General features: G+C 37.1%; 1 protein-coding gene across 1 annotated transcript; it reads right to left on the bottom strand.

The window, feature by feature from the left end:
- Positions 1 to 529: 529 nt before the first annotated feature.
- LOC124711528 (protein adenylyltransferase SelO-like) lies at positions 530 to 22230 on the bottom strand. The gene is made up of 7 exons (XM_047241654.1): positions 21561 to 22230; positions 21358 to 21488; positions 21001 to 21206; positions 20642 to 20899; positions 13289 to 13410; positions 12925 to 13181; positions 530 to 941 (listed from the first exon to the last, which is right to left on the bottom strand). Exons 1-7 carry the CDS (start codon positions 22052 to 22054, stop codon positions 703 to 705), a joined length of 1707 nt encoding a protein of 568 aa, XP_047097610.1. The 5' UTR covers positions 22055 to 22230; the 3' UTR covers positions 530 to 702.
- Positions 22231 to 22914: the final 684 nt, after the last annotated feature.

The raw sequence follows: 22914 nt of genomic DNA, 5'->3' as shown, positions 1-22914 counted from the left end.
GTCATCGGCAAACCTCAAAGTTCTTATTTCTTCTCCGTGGATTTTAATACCTACTCCGAATTTTTCTTTTGTTTCCTTCACTGCTTGCTCAATATACAGATTGAATAACATCGGGGAGAGGCTACAACCCTGTCTCACTCCCTTCCCAATCACTGCTTCCCTTTCGTGTCCCTCGACTCTTATAACTGCCATCTGGTTTCTGTACAAATTGTAAATAGCCATTCGCTCCCTGTATTTTACCCCTGCCACCTTTAGAATTTGAAAGAGAGTATTCCAGTCAGCATTGTCAAAAGCTTTCTCTAAGTCTACAAATGCTAGAAACGTAGGTTTGCCTTTCCTTAATCTAGCTTCTAAGATAAGTCGTAGGGTCAGTATTGCCTCACGTGTTCCAATATTTCTACGGAATCCAAACTGATCTTCCCCGAGGTCGGCTTCTACTAGTTTTTCCATTCGTCTGTAAAGAATTCGCGTTAGGTAATTGGTGTAAACTGTTTAAATTCTTGAATATATATTCAATGTCAAAACAAAATTTAGTTTCAACCCATTTTATTTCAAATAGTAACAGAAGTGCCAGAATCTCTCAAAGTGGCTAATAATCAACATTAAGAAACGCACAATACAATTCAGAAAAAAAGTAAGACAGACACTAAATAGAAACAATATTATGGTGAAATAACATATTTTTACATTGCACTGAATGTTTCAGCTGGAACAGCTAACTCGGAGGAACAGTGACCACTCCGGAGGAGGGTCTGCAAATTTACGCTTTTCTGCCTCTTCTTGAACTGTGAAAGGGTTTTTCAGTATCTCATGCAGCATCTGGACTTCAGTAAAGTCATCGTCTTCTGCTCGCTCAATAGCAACCTGTGCCATCCAGTTACGAAGAATGTAGCGTGGATTGAATTTCAGTATCCGTTCCTTCCGTACTTCCTCAGTTAAGCCTGTGAATGATTATAAATGGTATTCAGTGGTCAGTTATTGGAAACAAAGCAGAACAGTAAATATTTTGATGGGTCAAACAATAAGAACACATTATTTGTTGTCTGGCAGATTACATATTCCATACATCATATTCAGCATAAATGTAATGAGATGGAATGTGTCATCTCAACGTACCTAGTATATAACTCTTTAAAACATGTATTTACATTGCAATATGTGGGTCATTTTCATGTCTGTAATCGATCACTTCTTCCTATTGAGGGGTTCCTCTACAGTACAGGTATCATTAAGGAAAAATAACGTAAATCTATGTTTGAAAACATTTCTGCCATCTGTCAGACATTTTGTTTCTATGGATTAGTAATCAAAGAATTTAGTAGCTATGTCTTATACTCTGTTCTGTGCCAAAAATAGATTCATCAGAGGAAAGTATAGATTAGTTTTCCTTCTACTGTTGAATTTTTGAACTCAGAGGTGTAAATGGCAAATTTCATCAGTTAATAAATGTTGTGAGCCTGCTGTTCCTAGAGGTTAAACCAATGCCTACAAATCTTAACCCAAAACCTAATTCTGACTACTTCCTTTTGCATATTTGTGCCATACAGGGTGACAACTTTTGATGAAAGAAAATCATTAATATTTTCTTTGCTGGTGCATTTTTTACTTGGCCCAAAATAAAAAATGCATCATCCTTAATAAGAAATTCCTGATTTAAATGAAATGGTTGATCAACATAAATCAAGAAGCCCATGATAGTACACTGTGAAAAACCCACTGTAATTCATGGTATTACACTACAAAATATCCATTGTCATTTTTTCACATGAAGAGGATATAACAATTGTGAACCAATTGTTTAGAAAGCCAACTGCAATTTTCTGAAACTTGTTCCTTAAAAAGAAACTAAACCAAGTATGTGCTGAGCCATGCATTCCATAAAAATATAATTCCTTCAATAGAATGTTTTCACTGAAACAAATGATGAATTTAATAAGTCATAGAAGATTCTAACTGGTGATATTCTATCATTTAAAAATTTTATTGTATTCATCAAATGTATAAACTATTGTCTCAGTTTAGTGATCATTTAAAATCCAAATTGTAATTGGCTTAGTATCCCACTATTGCGCAGATAAGTGACAAACAGGCACTGTCTCAAATATTCTCAAAATTATGTAAAGAGAGGGGCTGACCACTAGTTACTGATATCTGTAGAGCCGTCTTTTTAATAGGCATGCCAATTTTTAAACTTCGCAGCAAAAAACTGAGTTACTTTTTTGTGTCCAATTGAAAATATCATCAACCCAATGTGAAATTATACTTTAAAATGGCTTCATAATTTTATTTATTACAGACGGGAATGTGTAAGAAATTTCAACTTCAATCAATTTCCTTTGTATTGTTTCTCTGGTTTACTGTTTTGCCTTCTCTTTTGAACCACTTGCATCATGTTTTCCACCTACTTTTAAATAGTACCTGTCTAATGCTTTCATATTTGATGCAACACTAAATACAAAATTTACTTCCTTTTCAAATGGTAAGTATTAAAAACATCTGCCACAAATGAAAAATGTCTTAGCATATTTCTCTAGTATCTCCACTGGGATCAATATATAAAATACGTCCTTGATCTGTGGCCACCTCAGCCAATATTAGTTCAGCTGCAGCATGTCATAAGCTGCTTCAGATTTTATGTATGTTTGCATCTCAGAGTGATATAAGTGTGCCTATCTCAATGGACCCCCCCCCCCCCCCCCAATGAACCATGGACCTTGCCGTTAGTGGGGAGGCTTGCGTGCCTCAACGATACAGATAGCCGTACCATAGGTGCAACCACAACGGAGGTGTATCTGTTGAGAGGCCAGACAAACGTGTGGTTCCTCAAGAGGGGCAGCAGCCTTTTCAGTAGTTGCAGGGGCAACAGTCTGGATGATAGACTGATCTGGCATTGTAACACTAACCAAAACGGCCTTGCTGTGCTGTTTACTACGAACGGCTGAAAGCAAGGCGAAACTACAGCCATAATTTTTCCTGAGGGCATGCAGCTTTACTGTATGGTTAAATGATGATAGTGTCCTCTTGGGTAAAATATTCCGGAGGTAAAATAGTCCCCCATTCGGATCTCTGGGCGGGGACTACTCAGGAGGACGTCGTTATCAGGAGAAAGAAAACTGGCTTTCTACGGATCGGAGTGTGGAATGTCAGATCCATTAATCGGGCAGGTAGGTTAGAAAACTTAAAAAGGGAAATGGATAGGTTGAAGTCAGATATAGTGGGAATTAGTGAAATTCGGTGGCAGGAGGAACAAGACTTTTGGTCAGGTGAATACAGGGTTATAAATACAAAATCAAATAGGGGTAATGCAGGAGTAGCTTTAACAATTAATAAAAAAATAGGAGTGCGGGTAAGCTACTACAAACAGCATAGTGAAAAGATTATTGTGGCCAAGATAGACACGAAGCCCATGCCTACTACAGTAGTACAAGTTTATATGCCAACTAGATCTGCGGATGATGAAGACATTGATGAAATGTATGATGAGATAAAAGAAATTATTCACATAGTGAAGGGAGATGAAAATTTAACAGTCATGAGTGACTGAAATTCGAGAGTAGGAAAAGGGAGAGAAGGAAACATAGTAGGTGAATATGGATTGGGGATAAGAAATGAAAAGAGGAAGCCGCCTGGTAGAATTTTGCACAGAGCATAAATTAATCGTAGCTAACACTTGGTTCAAAAATCATGAAAGAAGGTTGTATACATGGAAGAACCATAGACATACTAAAAGGTATCAGATAGATTATATAATGGTAAGACAGAGATTTAGGAAGAGGGGCAGATGTGGACTCTCACCATAATCTATTGGTTATGAACTGTAGATTAAAACTGAAGATACTGCAAAAAGGTGGAAATTTAAGGAGATGGGACCTTGATAAACTGACTAAACCAGAGGTTGTACAAGAGTTTCAGGGAGAGCATAAGGGAACAATTAACAGGAATGGGGGAAAGAAATACAGTAGAAGAAGAATGGGTAGCTCTGAGGGATGAAGTAGTGAAGGCAGCAGACGATCAAGTAGGTAAAAAGACGAGGGCTGGTAGAAATCCTTGGGTAACAGAAGAAATATTGAATTTAATTGATGACAGGAGAAAATACAAAAAAGCTGTAAATGAAGCAGGCAAAAAGGAATACAAACATCTCAAAAATGAAATCGACAGGAAGTGCAAAACTGCTAAGCAGGGATGGCTAGAGGACAAATGTAAGGATGTAGAGGCACATATCACTAGGGGTAAGATGGATACTGCCTACAGGAAAATTAAAGAGACCTTTGGAGAAAAGAGAACCACTCGTATGAATATCAAGAGCTCAGATGGAAACCCAGTTCTAAGCAAAGAAGGGAAAGCAGAAAGGTGGAAGGAGGATATAGAGGGTCTAAACAAGGGCGATGTACTTGAGGAAAATATTATGGAAACGGAAGAGTAAGTAGATGAAGATGAAATGGGAGATATGATACTGCATGACGAGTTTGACAGAGCACTGAAAGACCTGAGTCGAAACAAGGCCCCGGGAGTAGACAACATTACATTAGAACTATTGACAGCCTTGGGAGAGCCAGTCATGACAAAACTCTACCATCTGGTGAGCAAGATGTACGAGACAGGCGAAATACCCACAGACTTCAAGAAGAATATAATAATTCCAATCCCAAAGAAAGCAGGTGTTGACAGATGTGAAAATTACCGAACTATCAGTTTAATAAGTCACAGCTGCAAAAAAACTAACGCGAATTCTTTACAGACCAATGGAAAAACTGGTAGAAGCCGGCCTCAGGGGAGCTCAGTTTGGATTCCGTAGAAATGTTGGAACACGTGAGGCAATACTGACCTTACACCTTATCTTAGAAGCCAAACCTACATTTCTAGCATTTGTAGACTTAGAGAAAGCTTTTGACAATGATGACTGGAATACTCTCTTTCAAATTCTGAAGGTGGCAGGGGTAAAATACAGGGAGCGAAAGGCTATTTACAATTTGCACAGAAACCAGATGGCAGTTATAAGAGTTGAGGGGCATGAAAGGGAAGCAGTGGTTAGGAAGGAAGTGAGACAGGGTTGTAGCCTCTCCCCGATGTTATTCAATCTGTATATTGAGCAAGCAGTAAAGGAAACAAAAGAAAAATTCAGAGTAGGCATTAAAATCCATGGAGAAGAAATAAAAACTTTGAGGTTCGCCGATAACATCGTAATTCTGTCAGAGACAGCAAAGGACTTGGAAAAGCAGTTGAACGGAATGGACAGTGACTTGAAAGGAGGATATAAGATGAACATCAACAAAAGCAAAACGAGGATCATAGAATGTAGTCGAATTAAGTCGGGTGATGCTGAGGGAATTAGATTAGGAAATGAGACACTTAAAGTAGTAAAGGAGTTTTGCTATTTGGGGAGCAAAATAACTGATGATTGTTGAAGTAGAGAGGATATAAAATGTAGACTGGCAGTGGCAAAGAAAGCGTTTCTGAAAAAGAGGAATTTTTTAACATTGAGTATAGATTTAAGTGTCAGGAAGTCATTTCTGAAAGTATTTGTATGAAGTGTAGACATGTATGGAAGTGAAACATGGATGATAAATAGTTTGGACAAGAAGAGAATAGAACCTTTCGAAATGAGGTGCTACAGAAGAATGCTGAAGATTAGATGGGTAGATCACGTAACTAATGAGGAGGTATTGAATAGGATTGGGGAGAAGAGAAGTTTGTGGCACAACTTGACTAGAAGAAGGGATCGGTTGGTAGGACGTGTTTTGAGGCATCAAGGGATCACAAATTTAGCATTGGAGGGCAGCGTGGAGGGTAAAAATTGTAGAGGGAGATCAAGAGATGAATACACTAAGCATATTCAGAAGGATGTAGGTTGCAGTAAGTACTGGGAGATGAAGAAGCTTGCACAGGATAGAGTAGCATGGAGAGCTGCATCAAACCAGTCTCAGGACGAAGACCACAACAACAACAACATATTTATTGTATTGTCTGTGCTTTTAATTTCAGGGAACATGATTATTTTTACAATTTTTCTTAATTTGCTGCAATACTATTTGTAATATGTAAATTTCCTTGATCACCATCTGCACAGACTATTTTGTAGACATTCCAGTTTCATTCTGAAGATAGTATGATATCAGTAGTAATTCAAGATTTATTTGAGGTTTCCTAATTGCACTGAATTATCTGGAGGGAGAGGACTATTTTCTAAAATGGCTGCAAATATGTTAAATTTAGAGCTGGCATTGGACTCACGGTAAATTCTTCCTACTCGACACTTTAAGCTCTCTTTATATACTGTTTTATCCTTAATGTTCTCATGAAGTGTATTTGAAAAATAATATAAGCACAATATAACATGGACTTTTTCTGGAAGAAAAGGAGTCAGAGGAAGCCAGATGATTTTGGGCCAATATGGCATGTTTCCGCTAGCTGCCCACCTTACCTGCTAAACAATACAACATATTGTAGCAACATAGTAGGCACTGTGAATGCAATGTGCAGCCTGCACTGTGAGAAAGGGGTGGGGCTTGTTCCCATTGTATCTCTCCTCTCTCTGCAGCAGCCCATAACTAGGTGCCAATCGCACATGCATGTTTCCAGCATCCAATGCAAAAAGCCAAGTTGTATTATACATATAGCACATGCAAGTAAATTACGGAATCAAGCTAACTGTGCATATATGCCAATTTAACTTGGTAGCAATATAATGTAATTGGATAAATAAGAAAGCTATCCACCAAGTGGCAGCAAGAGAACACATATATAAAAAGAGATTTTATGTATGCAAGCTTTCGGAGCCAAAGGCTCCTTCTTCTGGAAGAAGTGTTGAAGGGGAGGGAGACGGGTTAAGGATAAGGACTGAAGCAGTTTAAGAAAATGGGTAGAGTTTGGAAACATAACAAAGACCCCAGGTCAGGGGAGACTTACTGGATGGAATGAGAAGGAAAGGCTGACTTTTGGGGACTGCACCAGATGAGACTTGAAAACCTGAGAGCTTAAAATGTAAGATATGGTAATATGCAAGACAGAGATTACTGCTAAAAAACTATGCACGGGTTAATAACAGTGAAAAGCGAAGTGCATTGTATGTAATAGGGATGTGAGGGGGACAGCGAAAAATACACAGGTCAAAAAATGAAAAATGCAGAAAACTAAAATAGAGTGAAGAAAGGATTAGTTACCGTGAAGAAACGCTGATACGGAAGAAATTAACGTAAATCAATGCCAGGTTGGTGGCAAGACCCAAGGACATGTTGTAATTCTACTTTTCACCTGCTGATTTCTGAGAAACTGATGTCTGGGGAAAGAATCCGGATGGCGCGTATGGTGAAACAGGCACCAAGGTGACGACTGTCATGTTGTAGAGTGTGCTCAGCAACAGGATATTGTGTGTTCCCAGTATATGCCCAGTCATCCTAACTGATGATAACTTGGTGAATGGGCACAGGCAAGGGTGTATACCGGTGACACACAATATCTTGTAGCAAACCACGCTCCACAACATGACAGTTGTGACCTCAGTGCCTGTTTTGCTATACATGCCATCTGGCTTCTTCCTCCATACACCAGTTTCTCACAACTCCACAAGTGGTAACTAGCACAACAACATGTCCTTGGTTCTTGCCTCCAACCTGGCCATAACTTACTTTAATTTCTTCTGTCTCAGCATTTCTTCACAGTAACTACTCCTTTCTTCACTCCATTTTAGTTTTCCACAACTTTCATTTTCTGACCTGTCTATTGTTCACCGTCCCCCTCTCATCTCTATTACATGCAATGCACTTAGGTTTTCACTCTTATTAACTTGTGAATGATGTTTCAGCAGTAATCTCTGTCTTGCATATTACCGTGTCTTTCACCCTTAAACTCTCGGGGTTTCAAATCTTGTGCAGTATAGTCCCCAACAATCAGTCTTTCCTTTTCAACCTGTCCAGTAAGTCTCTCCTGACCCAGGGTTCTGGGTGACTTTTCTGAACTCTACCCCTTAAACACTCCAGTCCTTTTCCTTCGCCCCTCTTCCTTTCCCTTCAACACTTCTGCCAGAAGAAGGAGCCTCTGGCTCCAAATGCCTGCATAAGTAAAACCTTTTTTTTTTACATGTGTGTTTTCCTGCCACTGCTCTGTGAGTACATTTTTAATCTATCCAATTACATCATATTATCAAAAATTGTTTATTTTCATTGCTATAGCTTGGTAGCAGGAACGACAGAAGAGAAAGTCTGCTTGAGCTATGCAATAAATTTCAGCTGGTAACAGCAGATATATTGTTCAAGAATCACAAGAGGAGGCGGCACACTTGGAAAGGAACTGGAAACACAAGATGATACAAGCTGGATTACATCGTGGTGAGACAGATTCTGTAAACAGACAATGGATTGCAAGGCATATCCGAGGGCAAATATAGGCTCAGATCACAGTTTAATAATGATGGAGAGTAGACTGAAATTTAAGATATCATCAGGAAAAATCAATGTGTAAAGAATTGGGATATGGAAGAACAGAGGAATGATGATGAGATTTTAACATTCTATGAGACTACAGATACCGGACAATGGATACTAGAGTAAGTAGTTTATCAGCGTCTTTTTTAAAAACCACATCTGAAATGCTCCAATTCTCTTTCCCAGTGTAATCACAACCCATGATTCACTGCCATACAGTTCTGCGCTGCAAAAAGACATTCTCAGGAATTCCTTCTACAAAATAAGGCCAATGCTCGATACAAGGCTTCTTTTAGGAAGGACTGCCCTGTTGTTCTATATTAGTCTGTTTCTAAGTGTCCTCCTTGCTTCATCTGTTGTGTGTTATTTTGCTTCCAAGGTATCAGAGATCCTTCACGTTGTGGATTTCATGGTTCCCAATTGTGATACCAAGCTTATCACTATTCTCATTTCTACTACTCCTATTTATTTTCTTCTTTCTTTGCTTTATTGTCAGTCCAAAATCTGTGCTCATTAACAGTCCACTCACAGTGAATATTGTTGATATCCTTCTGCCTTGAATTCGATTCACTCCTAAGCCTGTCTTTAATTTTTATCATTCTTCTTCACTGTCCAGATTGAAGAGTGGAGGAGAGAAACTGAATCTTTGTCTTACAACTTCTTTAAATCAGGGACTTCTCTGTTGTTCTTTCATTCTTATTGATCTCACTTGGTTCTTGTAAATATTGTATCCTATGTCTTTCCCTGTAGCTTATACCTATTTTTTCTGAGAATTTCAAACATTCGCACCATTTTACACTGTCAAACACTTTTCCTAGGTCAAGAAATCCTACAAATCTCTCTTGATTTTTCTGAACTTTTGCCGCTGTTATATCAAGGGCAACATAAGAAACTGCTTCCCTGTTTATTTATTTTTTGTATAACGAAAACCAATACAAGTACACAACATTTGTGGATAAATACGCATACACATGATGTTATAGAACCTTACAGTTTGTCGTAAATGTCAATTATTGTTCCTTCATACACCCAAGAGGACAGTCAGCAACAGCGCAGTGGATTAATTTCAAGTTCATAGAAATGGACAATCTTTGTCTCTCCCTGATGCTTGTATCTTTCCTAAAGCCAAATTTACTGTTATTAAACATACCTTCAAGCCCTGTTTCCACTCTGTTGTATGTTATTCTTGCCAGCAGTTGTTAAGCTGACTGTGCAATATTTCCCACATTAATTTGCCTTTAATATCTTTGTGACTGTATAAACAACACTTCTGAAACTTTCATGGTGTACCTCCATTCTCCTACATTCTACATACTAACTTGAATAATCTTTGGTTTCCACTTCCACTACTGATTTTAAGAATTATGAAGAAATTTCATCTATGTCTTCTCCTTGTTTGACAATAACTCTTCCAAAGCTTTTTCAAACTGTGACTCTGATGCTGGATGCCCTACAACATCCACATCAATGCCTATTTCTTCTTCAGTCACATTAGCAGACATCTGGTCCCCTTAGAGGTCCTCAATGTACTCTTTTCCACCCACTTCTTTGTTTAACAGTTGAATTCCTTATACAATAATAATGTTGTTGCCCTTACACTGTGAAGAGCAATGACAGAGGCTGGATTGGCAAATATAGATACGAACTAATTTTGGATAACAAAAGAAATACTTCACCTGATTGACAAAAGAAGATAATGCAATTGTATTTGTGGAAAGAAAGGAATGTAGCAATGTAAGTTCCTTAAGAAAGAATTAAATAAGAGGTGCAAGGGACTTTAAGTAAGAAAAAAAGGAGAAAAAGCTAAGACCGTTTGAGGACTGAACCCTGAGCCTTTGAATTTATAGTCTAACATTTACCACTGACAAATATTCAAATACTTCACTTTTTAGCTTGCTAATATTCTGACAGCATGCACAGATTCCACTTTTCCACTTATTCTTGTGTGATAAATCAGAGATTCTTTCAACACTGTCAGAAACCCAGAGAAGAAGAAGCTGGAAGATTTCTATTCCCCCCCCCCCAATCACCCCTCAAAAAAAAAATTCCCTACTCATTTGGATAACAAGATGATCAGCATTCAGTCATGCTGAAAACAGAAGAAGAGCAAAGGAGTATAGCTCATTTCTGGCAGCAGAAGGAGTGGAGAATTAATGAAAGAATGGGACAAGTATACAAAGAGTCATGTCCATTTTGAGGGTCAAGGCATGATAGAAGCAATTCAAGGACATTGGCCAATGTAGAATCAATGAATGCCACACCACATTACTGATATCATTGTAAAGCAGATGGATGTCCTTATTATGGAAGACTGAAGAATGCCAGTGGCCGTCTCTGTCCCAGAGGCTGGACGGAGCATTGGAAATGCAATGGACATTTGGTGCTCTCCATACATTTGTGACATTCATCGATGAGTTTTACATTCCCCATTCTCCTTCCACTGTAAGAAAACACACTATATCTCTTTACTGTTCTTATGAAGACTCTACTTCTCCATTTTGAGCACTACTGAGTGTAGTGGATAATTGACACTTACACATGCTCACTCCAACATCTATGGGAGCACACCCACATCCTCCAGCAGCAAGTCTGTGGCCTCAGCACTCTTATATGAACTAACACATCTGTAGGCAATAATGCGGTGTCATTGACCATCAACACTGATGTTCCAGCCGATGCCCACTGCAAGAACACTGCCTGTCCTCACAGCATCAAAGAGTGCCAATTGGAAAAAGGAAATAGCTACATGCCTTGAGAGTTGTGAGTTGCCACTGTCACACCTTGATAAGTGGCCACATGTGACAAGGGCCACCATCATGAGAAAGACCTACTTCTGCCCTTCAGTGGACAGTTGTGCTCTTTATCAGTCTTTGTTATTTACATTGTGTTACATGGCATCAATGGTCATGTGTTTACAGTAACTGATGTCAACAGTCAAGAGTTCATTCTTCTACAGAATTGCAATTTCACACAGCTAGTGTTTAGATCTCGAGGCATTGAATTGCATACATAATTCCACATGTAAACATTCAGCCACAGTCATGGAGAATGAGAAAGACAAATGTATTTTATTTCAAATAAAGTGTTTTGTGTTTTAATTAATCATTTTACTGACTGTTCTTTTGTACCACCTGTACATTGGATAGCAGATCATGAAAAGTGACATTATGATCATTTTACACTGGCACATTTCTTTTCGAATTATTCTAATATTTTATCCCAGTCTCTCTAACACTATATTTTATGTCTTTAGCTGGGCCTTTTTAGTCCCATCACTATCAGATATCTGTTACAATCCTTAAACATCTGTTCAAAGTTTTGTGTTATCTGTTTAAGTTTAACATTTGTTTTCATGACACCTAAGATCCTATAACTCCTGGCCTGCAAACCTCCCACAGATTTTACCCACAAAGAGAGCTCCTGTGCTGCAGTGTTTCAATCTTCTTAGCATAATCTACAGTCCCATGTTACCTTAATGAGTGCCCTTTTCATCCCCATGGCATTTGGCTCAATGTAACGACAATGCAGAACCTCTGGAAAAAAAACACTTGACAGTTTCACAAATATACAGTAACACTCTACACTAATATCTATATTTGTAACTCATGACTGATCAGTTTTATACAACCCCAACATTTAGACAGTATCCATAGGAAAACACACTTAAGAAAATTATTTAATTACAAGGAGAGAGAATGGCTGGTCAGTATTTACCCTCAGGATGCAAAATTCAATAGCTATTAATACATAACCTTAAAAGTGAAAACTGTCAGACCAATTAGTTCATTCATCAAGAGGGGGCAAAGAAGGATTGGAGGGAGAGATCAGGAATGGTGAAAAGCTGGTGGCAGGTCTCTCAGATCCTAGGATGACAGGCACCATCCTGTTACGAGGACAAGGGAAACAAAGATTTCTCCTCATCTGCACTACTGCTGGGTCCCTCCTTTATAAGCTTCACAAATCTATTTCTCTTACCTTACTGAGGAAGGAACTAACATTTCTAAAGGCCAGAAAAGTTTCTGGTTTTCAATCTTAACTGCATCTTTTGGCAATGTATGAATTTGGCCTCGTGATGATCAGAAACGACCAGTTATTTTCTCTCTCTGCACTTCAACACGTAGATAAAATTAAATAGACAATATTAGGGTGATATGCTAATTTTTACCATGGGTAGAATTAACTCTACAAATATTTCTGTGAATGTCAGAAGAAATATGCACTTTTTACAATGTTTCACCTTACACGAGTCAATACTAGCATGTCCAATAAAGTAAATTACACTTAAATTATATTCACGACAGGATCAAATGTTTAAAAGTAACTCCTTATCTAACATTATTCAAATATTTATAATGACAACATTAAATTTGGTTGCATGGGTTTAGTGTGATAAACCAATACACTTTATACACCAGCTTATAAATTATTACAAACTCAAGATCAGTTATATTGTTACAGTATACAAAACAAACAGACATAGCTAACTGGAAGCTTAAAGACTTACCTTTTTCTTTCTTCACTCTATTCCTATAGAGTTCAATAAAGTCTTCAAATAATCTGTGCCCAGACAATTTTTCTAAAGACCAGAGGGTGTCTAGTTTAGATTTGTCTGTAATATCAGTCAGATCAATTTCACCAAACTGCCTAAATGTCATTATAAAATCAGCTCTTGTTTCTGCCATTATCTGAAGCAAGAGTGTGATTAGCTCATCATCTGAGTCTTCAGGCTGTTGTAAACCCAACTTTCTCACAAATGCTTGTCTGAAATTAGAAGCGCCCATATAATTTTGAGTTAAAACTCACATATTACACAAAGGAGCCCATTTTGGAAAGAAAAATGTTACAATATTGAATGAATAAAACCTCACCTCCTTTTCTGAGTGGAATAAGATGAAAGGCTATTCATAACATCCAATATCTGGCTCCTCTCATCATCGTTTAAGAGAGGAGACAAAGCATGGGCAAGCTTTTCGAGGTTCCATCTGACAATCTAAAATGCAAGCACCAGTTAAATATAGTATTGTCAGTGATGCTTGGTGACAGGTAAGGGCATAGACATAAATATTTCCAAAAAATTGTGATGAATTTGCCACATTATTGTTGATCACATAAAATCTTGGAACTTAGAAGTCGTAGAACTTTTTTAAAAAAAAGTGATTATTGATGAGATATACTAGTGTTTCCACTAAGACCTATGGTATTTAGCCTTCACTTCTATCATTGTCTTAACCAGTTATACTAGCAAAAAATTTCATTTTGCAATCAGTATACAGCCTTATATGAATTACAGCTCTAGCTACATTTTAAACATAATTTATCTTAAATCATTTAGATTTGTTCTTTTACTTTTTTATGGTTATGCACTTCAATCAGTAAAAATGGAATGCTTTTAGAATCATTTTGTTGTCCATCTGTCTGTCTGTTCAACTGCGAAGAACTCTTTTTCTCAGGAACGGTTCTAGGTTCAAGTTGAAATTTACATCAAATACTGAGGTCTATGGTCCCTTGGCGGTGTCCATAATTTAAGCTTCTAGGACAATGCAATCAAAAGACAGGGTCATATATGTTATATATTTTGATACTCATGAACTCTTATCAAAACCTTTACATGAACTACATACATACATGTCACTCCTGGTTGTCCAGCACAAAAGCACATGCCTGGAAACTGAGAGGTTGTGGGATTGAATCTCAGTGAGACCATGGATTTCTTAGTCTGTGTTTTAACTACACTTCACCTCTCAACAATTTGAGGAGTTGCCAGAAACAACAAGTGGTTGGAATTCCACGTTAGACTGAAGATCCTCTTTCCCGTGTTGGATAACTGAGGTAAGACTTGCACCAAATAATTAAGGCACACTAAATTATTATTATTATTTACATATACAATTAAGTTTGTACAGAATGCTCAGAACGTGAGACCTATTCACACTTGCCCCCCCCCCCCCCCCTGCATTCTCTACTGCTGTTACCCTTTCCTTGGGGCATTGTAATAGTAAGATATATGGCTTGCACTTGAAAGGAGTGAGATTCAAGTCCCCATTGGGCTGTCCAAATTTAGGTTTCCTGCAGTTTCCCTAAAGCAAGTAAGATGAATGCTAGTCCAGTTCCTCTGAAAAGGACAGAGCTGATTTCTTCCCCATTCTTGTTCAATTCAAGACTACATTTGTTTCTAATGACTTAGTCATTGATGAAATGTTAAAACACTAATTTTCCTTGTTTCCTCCTATCTATCTGCTTAACTCCTTGACTACCTCTCTAGCTTTTGTTTTTATGATAGTATTTATTTAATATACATTTTCCAGCATATTTCATCTCTTGTGCCTCAACACACATTTTAGCTAATAATTAATGTTTCTTCATTAGTGAACTGCTTATCATTTTTTAATTATAACAAAGTTAAAAATTCTGCTATTACATTCCACTTTTACTCCTCATTTATGCCATGGGAGGTGATCATTTTATCTACCATTTTTCCATTTTTTTTTCTTGCTGCCAATCTGCTTCTATTAACTGATACCATAACATGAAGCTCTACACCAGATCAATTAAACTAGGAGCAGATACAAGAGGTAAAATGGAACTTATTGTAGAATGATACAACTTTGGATTAATTGGGGACTCTGTGTACTCATCTGACTCAGGTTCCCGGCTTTCTCCTCCATATATCAGTCACTGCACACAACAAAATATTTTCAGCCTTATGTTGTTACATTCTTTGTTTATGAGTATTCTATAGAGAGATGTCAGTAGACCACTATCAACGACACCCTGTTACATTGTGTGGTTATGAGAATGTAACCTTTTCTCTCCTTTATCCCAGACACTACTGACTCTTTTCCCCTTATGTATATATACTCTGAATGCCGGATTTGTGGGAACACATTAGAAAATAAGTTTTTCTCGATATATCAGATATGCATGCATACATACATACATACATACAGGAAATGGCTACCTGAGTATCAGAGTACGTGTGTTACGCATATTGATGTTTCATAGTTTAGAGATACTCCAGTTAGCTCTCCCTAAGCTTGGTGGTAAACTACATGCCACAACTGGAGAAAGGCGTACATCAACCACATTAATGACAGATGAGATCATTCATCCTTGCAAGTCAGAAACAGAAAAATGTTTATTTAGTGTCACTCAACTGCAAAAGGTTTCGTTATAGGGTCCAAGAATTAGTTTCATTTATTAGCAACAATAATGCCCACACAGTACTTGGAACAAAAAGCTGGGTGAAACCAGAAGTGAAGAGCAACAAATTTTATGCTGGGTGCTAATGGTGGTGTATTCATTGCTATAACGAACTCCTAATTGATGCTTTTATAAATTACTTGCCTCATGATCTATAGTGGCAGAACATTTCACAGAAAATTGGATAATACTGAGAGTACATTTTCTAATGATGCTACTGCATCAGGAAGAAATTTCAACTTGCTAACAATAGATTGTGAGAGAAAGACAATTAAACTGGGTGGCAGAGACAAGGATTCATGTGAGATTACTCTGAAAGTGTTTTCTGGAAACTATGCTGAGTAGTTAGTTACAGAACTGACTCATGAGGACATCATCTCAGATCACCTAGTAAGTAACAGCCCTGAACTTTCATTGAAATAAGCGATTTTTGAACAGAAACTCAACTTAAATCACTCTACAGAGGAAAAGCAACTCGATCAGATGACACTCCTGTATTATCCTATACAGATTAACAGTCCCATACTTGCCAAACTAGATCCATAAGAATGTAAAATATGAACTCCTTTTTTTTATTGTAATAGTACAAACTACTACAACAAACAACTACTGCATGAAAGAGCTAGCTACCCTTCTAGTTGCACTCTGTAGGTTATCAAAAGAACAAAGCATTCCAAGTGGTTGGAAAACAGTACATGTCATTTCCATGTTCAATAAGGGCAATCAGACACATGTATGTAACTATAGGTTTTATTGACATGTGCAACTATAGATCAAATTTTATGCTTGTGTACCATGACCCATTCCGAGAATGAGAATTACCTCTGTAGAAGGCAACATAAGTTCTGCCAACAGTGGTCTTGTGAAGCTCTGATTACACTGTTCATCCATGAGACCAAGAAGGCAGAATATAACAGCTCCCAGGTTGGTGCCATGTTCCTTGACTTCAATAAACCATCTGATAAATACCTACATTCTGCATAGTTGCATAGCGAACCAAATCAAAGCTTATGAAATAACACACTAACTTTGTAATTACATTTGGTATTTCTGGCAAATAGATCTCAACATGTTGTAACACGGGGTGATATCATAAGATGTAAAAATTACTTTGAGTGAATCCAAAAAGGAGTATTATAAGGTTGTTACCATTCATGTAAATGATGTGTTGGATAATTCCGAAAACTCTGTGAAAGCATTCTCAGATGATGATGTTTTGTACACTGAAGTCACAATGCCAGATAACTGTAGCAATATGCAGGGACATTTGTTTGGTGTAAGGACTGCCAATTGACCCTCAACATAAATAAATGTAACATACAGAACATTATTGACCAATTACACATTTGATGATCAATTACTGGAAACACTAAGAACCATAAAATATTGAGGAGTATACATTCAGAGTGAGCTAAAATGGTACAAACACACAAAATCAGATGTAGCAAAAGCAGATGCAAGACTAAGATTCAAAAGATGAATCACAAGGAAATTTAAACAAGTAGCTTACAAATTCCCCACTCCACTGATTCTTGAGACTTTCTAGTTAGATGGAACCATTAATTAAAGATAGGATTAATAGCGGATGTAGAGAGAATCCAAAGAACAGTACATTTCATCATAGCTTCATTTAGTAAGAATGAAAGCATTATGGACATGTTCATCAAACTCTAAGGGAAGACCTGTGCGTCATGGAGAGGGAGCAGATTAAAAGAAAATTATTACTTCCTCCCACCTACATTTTGAAAAATGACCACAGAGGGAAAATCAGAGTAATACGAGCTCATACAGAACATTACTGACTGTTGTTCTGCCTGTACATCATTCCTGGAAGTAATAGGAATGATGGACATGATAGTGGTACCAAATCTACCCTCAGAATCTGAAGTTTATTGTCTCATGATGTACATACATAAACCATTGATTTAAAGCACAGGAGACTCATCAATATAGAAAATGTATCAGTGATACATACAATGTATCAAACAAAGAACAAAAGCAATCTTAATTTACAAAAATTGTTACAAATTTGTTTCATTACCCTACAAAGCAATCTTCATCATCATTTAACAACATTTTTGCACTAGGATGATGTGTAATCTCATCTTCATGAAACATAGTTCCATACAGTGAAAATTTTTAATTTATTATAAATTTTCATAGCCATGTAATGAGGAGTTTGGAAGTAGAGTTTTATTCTCTGAGATGGCAACATGAAGTTCTCTTTGTTTCTTGTGTCATGCATATGTTGTAATTAGTTTTCTATACTTAATTATGAACTGGTATGGATAAAGACAAACATTTCATAACTGTAAATACATGGAATAGTTTTAATCCTTGAATAAAGATCAGCATGACTCTCTAGGCTTAATATTACACAAATTTCTAATGATAGTTTTTTGATTTACACTACTTGCATTCCCTCAAAATATTATTCTGTATCTTACAATGGCTTCAAAACAGTTGTTGTAAAGACCTTTCCTAGTGTCAATGTCACCTGCATAAGACAATATTGTGATTATGAATGCTAGACTGTTTAGCTCATTTACCAAGTAGCTTATATGCGAAGACCAGAATAATTTATTTCTAAAAATATTCCCAAGAATTTGATAGAGTCTGACTTTTATGGGTGATTTGCAAGTCACCTGATTTTCACTGTTTAGTTTTAAACTGTGTGAGGTGGTTTTGTTTTCATGTTTACTTTTAATTCACTTACATCAAACCAGTGTTTTCAATTAACTATATGGGGTGCCAATAACTCTTTGAGGAATTTGTCCTGTGGTCTCACTTTCAATCAGCACAGATGTATCATCTGCACATAAAAGTGAGTGCAATATTCTGTGTAGCAGTAAATCATTTACTAAAATAAAAACAGGATTGGGCCTAAGATGAAGCTACTTGACTGCAAAAATTTTAAAAAGCTGAACACTGTTATGATTTATTTCAAAAGAAGTTCTTTTTTGTTTTTTAACTCAATTTTAGTTGGTACAGTTTCTGTTGCAGGAAAAATGGGAAATGATTTGTAGGCAATGGGCAAGTCGGGAAGTATTTTAGTGGTTTTATTGATTTGTGTTTTTGGACCATATTTTGAATTATGTTATATTTTTAGGTTTTTGCTACCCGAGATTTGGTTGCTACTGTCGTTTTTTCTGATAGCTAAATTAGTTGCTAAGATGCGTTTATTTAGTTTTTGGACTTGGTTATGAATGTATTGATATGTGTTTAGTGGGTATTGTGGACTTCATTTTAACTCTATAGGTAAATTGAAGTTAAAGACACCAGATGTATATTCTTATTTCTATATTATTCAGTTGCTTTGAAATTTTGTTTTAATGTGGTCAGTCAGCATTGTTGTGTTCATTTCAGGTACATGGCTGAAGTGAATTTAAGACATCATTATTTGTGGATTTTCCTCCCAGTAGAAATCACTGTTTCATGGTTAGTTGGTAACTTGAAATTTATTTTAGCTATATAAGTTAACTGAAGATAATGATAAAATTTTGCAGTGTTCTTTTGGAGGATTCACGTACCATGAGGTTAATGGAATTTTGTTTCATTTTTGGATTTTGACGTATGTGAAGGGGGAGCAGGAAATGGTAATTTGTTCCTGCTACCCTCAAATTCCTGGCAGGTGTCCCATCAGTTACTAATTAGTTTTAGATTATTTAATATATGGTTTTAGGGTGAAATTTCTGTTGCCATGTTTCATTACGGTTGCAAAAACAACTTCATGGTTGCCATATTGGTATTATATGAGTTGTCTGTATATGCCATTTCAATGATACTGCATGTCAAAATCAATGCCCAGTATACTTCAGAATTTACAGTAATCAAACTGGAGGAAGATAGTGTGCAGAGGCACTAAATTACTGCTTCCAGTTCCTGCACTAAAAAAAGGAATGTGAGGCACACATTATTTATGATGGTCAATGGAGGAACTTGTGACTTAGAACTGCTCAGAAGTAAAATTCTACAAATGTACATTTCAATGTCATTTTGTCATGAAGTGTCTGGTGAGATGGCTTTGACTCATTTACTGATTTAATGTAAGAACAAAACTTCTTAATATTCTTTGTCAGATCACATATATACAGAATTTTACTTTCAAATTAGTTGAACACTTTGTGCATGGCTCTCCTTATGGGAATTTTGACTCTGTATAGTTTTTGTTAGTCTGTGAGGCTTTGGCTACATTTAAATATGCACTGAAGCTCTCTTTAGTTTCACAGCAACTTTCTAATATGACTGTCAAACCACCACAGGTCGTCCTTGTCCCTCACTTCACATGCTACTACCTGTCCAGGCACTTATGATTGGCACCAAATTCTGAGTCTTGGAAGACAACAGGCAGACAATTAGTTAGCTCCAGCACCACGCAATGTCTGAGATCAAATGATACTGCTAGGTGTTATGTAGCCACAATACATATGACACCACTCTTGGCTCTGTATGTTTTGTGCAATCTGAGTTACAAATATGAAATTCTGGTGACATCTCTCTTGGTGGCATATAGGAAGCAATCAAGTTTATTCCCTTCATTTCTAACAAGTAGCACTAAAAATTAGCTAATACATATTTTAGTGCGTGTTGTAAGTATTCAGTGCACTGTACACTACACACAACCACCTCAGAAACTGGCATTCAATTATGGCATCACAGACTCTTTTAACTTAGTTGTCATCAGCACAGTTTTCATGATGAATACTTCTTCTTTTCTCCTTTAGCTTAATAAATTCAAAAGTTAGTTGACTCTCTGAATTTCATATCAATTATATTCAGAAATTAAATTTGGTATACTGAAGTAATTCACTGAGAAATTAAGTTATGTATACAACTAGTTCAGAATATTTTTATTTTTTCTGAATTACACTGCTTGACAAACAAATGTTAAACAGACCTATTAAATCTTCCAAATACTGCTACACTTTGGATATGTATGACAAATCAACAAAAATGCTTGTGCAGGTAATATGTGTCAAGATATGTTAGCACAAATTAACAAATATGGCTGATCCACTTACTTCGAGCTGTTTACAAAGAGCATATCTCTTCTCATCATCTGATGAATTTGGCACAAAGAGTGGATCATAAGTTTCTACAAAACCAAAGGGACCATAGTCAATGGTAATTCCAAGCAGGCTCATGTTATCTGTGTTCAGTACACCATGAGCAAATCCCACAGTATCCCAATGTATTGCCAGGTCCATTGACTTATATGCTATATCACTAAACATTTGAACATATTTATTCTTGTCATCCTTCAAGTCAGGGAAATATTCCTGAAAGAAAATCTTAATGTGTTACTGTGTTTTTACCACAGCCTATCACTTGGTCACTTCCCAAGCACTGTGTTTAAACAGTTATTATAAAAAATTGTCACCTGAATGATGTAATCTACTAAAACTTTAAGAGTTGCCAATTCACCATTCTCTGTCAAAATTTCCAGGGAACCAAACCGGAACCAAGAAGGTGCTAGCCTGAGCACTACAGCTGCTCTCTCTGCTTTAGGATAACCCTTGTAAAACTGATCCCTTACAACAGGATCTTCACTAACAACTAAGGCGGCAGCCCTAGAAGTTGGAATCCCTGAAAATATTTTCATGAAAACAGGAACTGATTGCAGATAATTTCTTTAAAGATTGATCATGATTTGGAAATCTGTCTGTCTAAAAATACAGCCTATTATTCATATAAACAATTAAGTTCTTAATGTTTTGTATGATGCAGTGACCACTACCTAAATAATACATGGCTTCAGAGCATAGAAACTCTCTGACTGACGAACGAAGCACTGCTCGTCCATCACCAAACCGCGAGTATGGTGTCCTTCCTGAGCCTTTTAGTTGTAATTCCCAATGTTGTCCTTTGCTGAAAAGTGTAATGAATCAATCAACCACTACCCATGCAACAGATAGTATCTATGCTTGATATGCTGCTCACCTGTTAACGTATTCTCCAAGCGATACTGCTCTTCCATCTCCTAGTTGGTAAGCCCAAAGTCCAAACTGGTACCCGCCGTATCTGTGAGCTAACGGTGTTGAACTATCCAACACTTTATTCCCAGCTATAAACTGAATAAATTCCTCTGTGTCACTTATTTCCGGATCCATGTCAAGAATGTCTGTTAGTGCATCTCGCGAGATCGACACAAGCCTTAGCTTTGTTTTTAATGGCACCGGTGACACTTCTGAAAACACAGCATTTTCTACATTCCCACGGACATAGTTTTCTTTTATTTCATCAATGGGCAACTGTTTCAGTTTGCTACAAGAAAACTGCCATTCACTTAGGCTTCTTTTCAGCCTGGGACAAGTATCACGCCCGATTATATCCATCACTAAGTGCGTGTAATTCTTCGGCCACTTATCACAAATGTCACAGGTTATCGAAGTGGCAACAACACACAAAATCGTCGAACACAAAAGAATCTTCATTAATTACAAATGGGATACATCATGTAAATTGAAAAACTTCATTACAGGCGCCACACCTATTTTCATGAGTGGCTGTATTTTGAATGTCAACTGCTGCCATAACAATTAACTGCTTCAATATTTTCCACTTACAGTTAAGCGACTATAATAAATTTATAGTGAAAATTATAAAACAACACACTAAATATCGATTAATCGATAAATACGACAGTTGATAGTTTTCGCGATGTATGTGTCACAGTCTAACATAACAGTCGCGACACTTCGCCTCGATTTTGTTGCCTACAGCGCCAGCAGCGCCCCAAGCGGCTGGTAGGTTGAACTGTGAGTTCGGCGCGATCGTGAAAGCGAATAGTGATTATTTATTTTGATTTATACAATGGTTTTTACCATCGGGAGCGTTTGTAGCGGAATAAATTGAAGCAACAACAGGAAGAAGACACCACAGCTGTCTTTTTTTAGGTTTCCTAAGGATCCTGAGAGGTATATACCATCATGTTACTAAACTGTATCGTCAGGATTCACTTGCAAACTATATGTGTATAAATGATAAATGTTTCGTTTTAGGAGCAGAAAATGGCTAGTTAATAGCAAACGAGAAGACCTTATGAAGAAAGACTCAGTTTACCTGTACAATAATATTGGGTTTTGTCCACTACATTTCGAACAAAACCAGCAACGCAGACAATAACAAACTCGTGTGGAATGCAGTACCCACACTGTTTGACATTCCAAATAAGCCACCTCAACTGACGATGAAAAGGAAACTGCCACAAAGATTCGACAGTCAATCTAAGGCTGTAAAACAGTCCTATGACACAGAAGCAGCCAGTTCAACTCTCCATGTATCAGTGCCAGAT

The sequence above is a fragment of the Schistocerca piceifrons genome, chromosome 8 (genome assembly GCF_021461385.2).
Source record: "Schistocerca piceifrons isolate TAMUIC-IGC-003096 chromosome 8, iqSchPice1.1, whole genome shotgun sequence".
NCBI classification, from domain to species: Eukaryota; Metazoa; Arthropoda; class Insecta; order Orthoptera; family Acrididae; genus Schistocerca; species Schistocerca piceifrons.
Note: the sequence above shows the minus strand (reverse complement) of the source record. Positions and strands in the feature narration are given on the sequence as shown.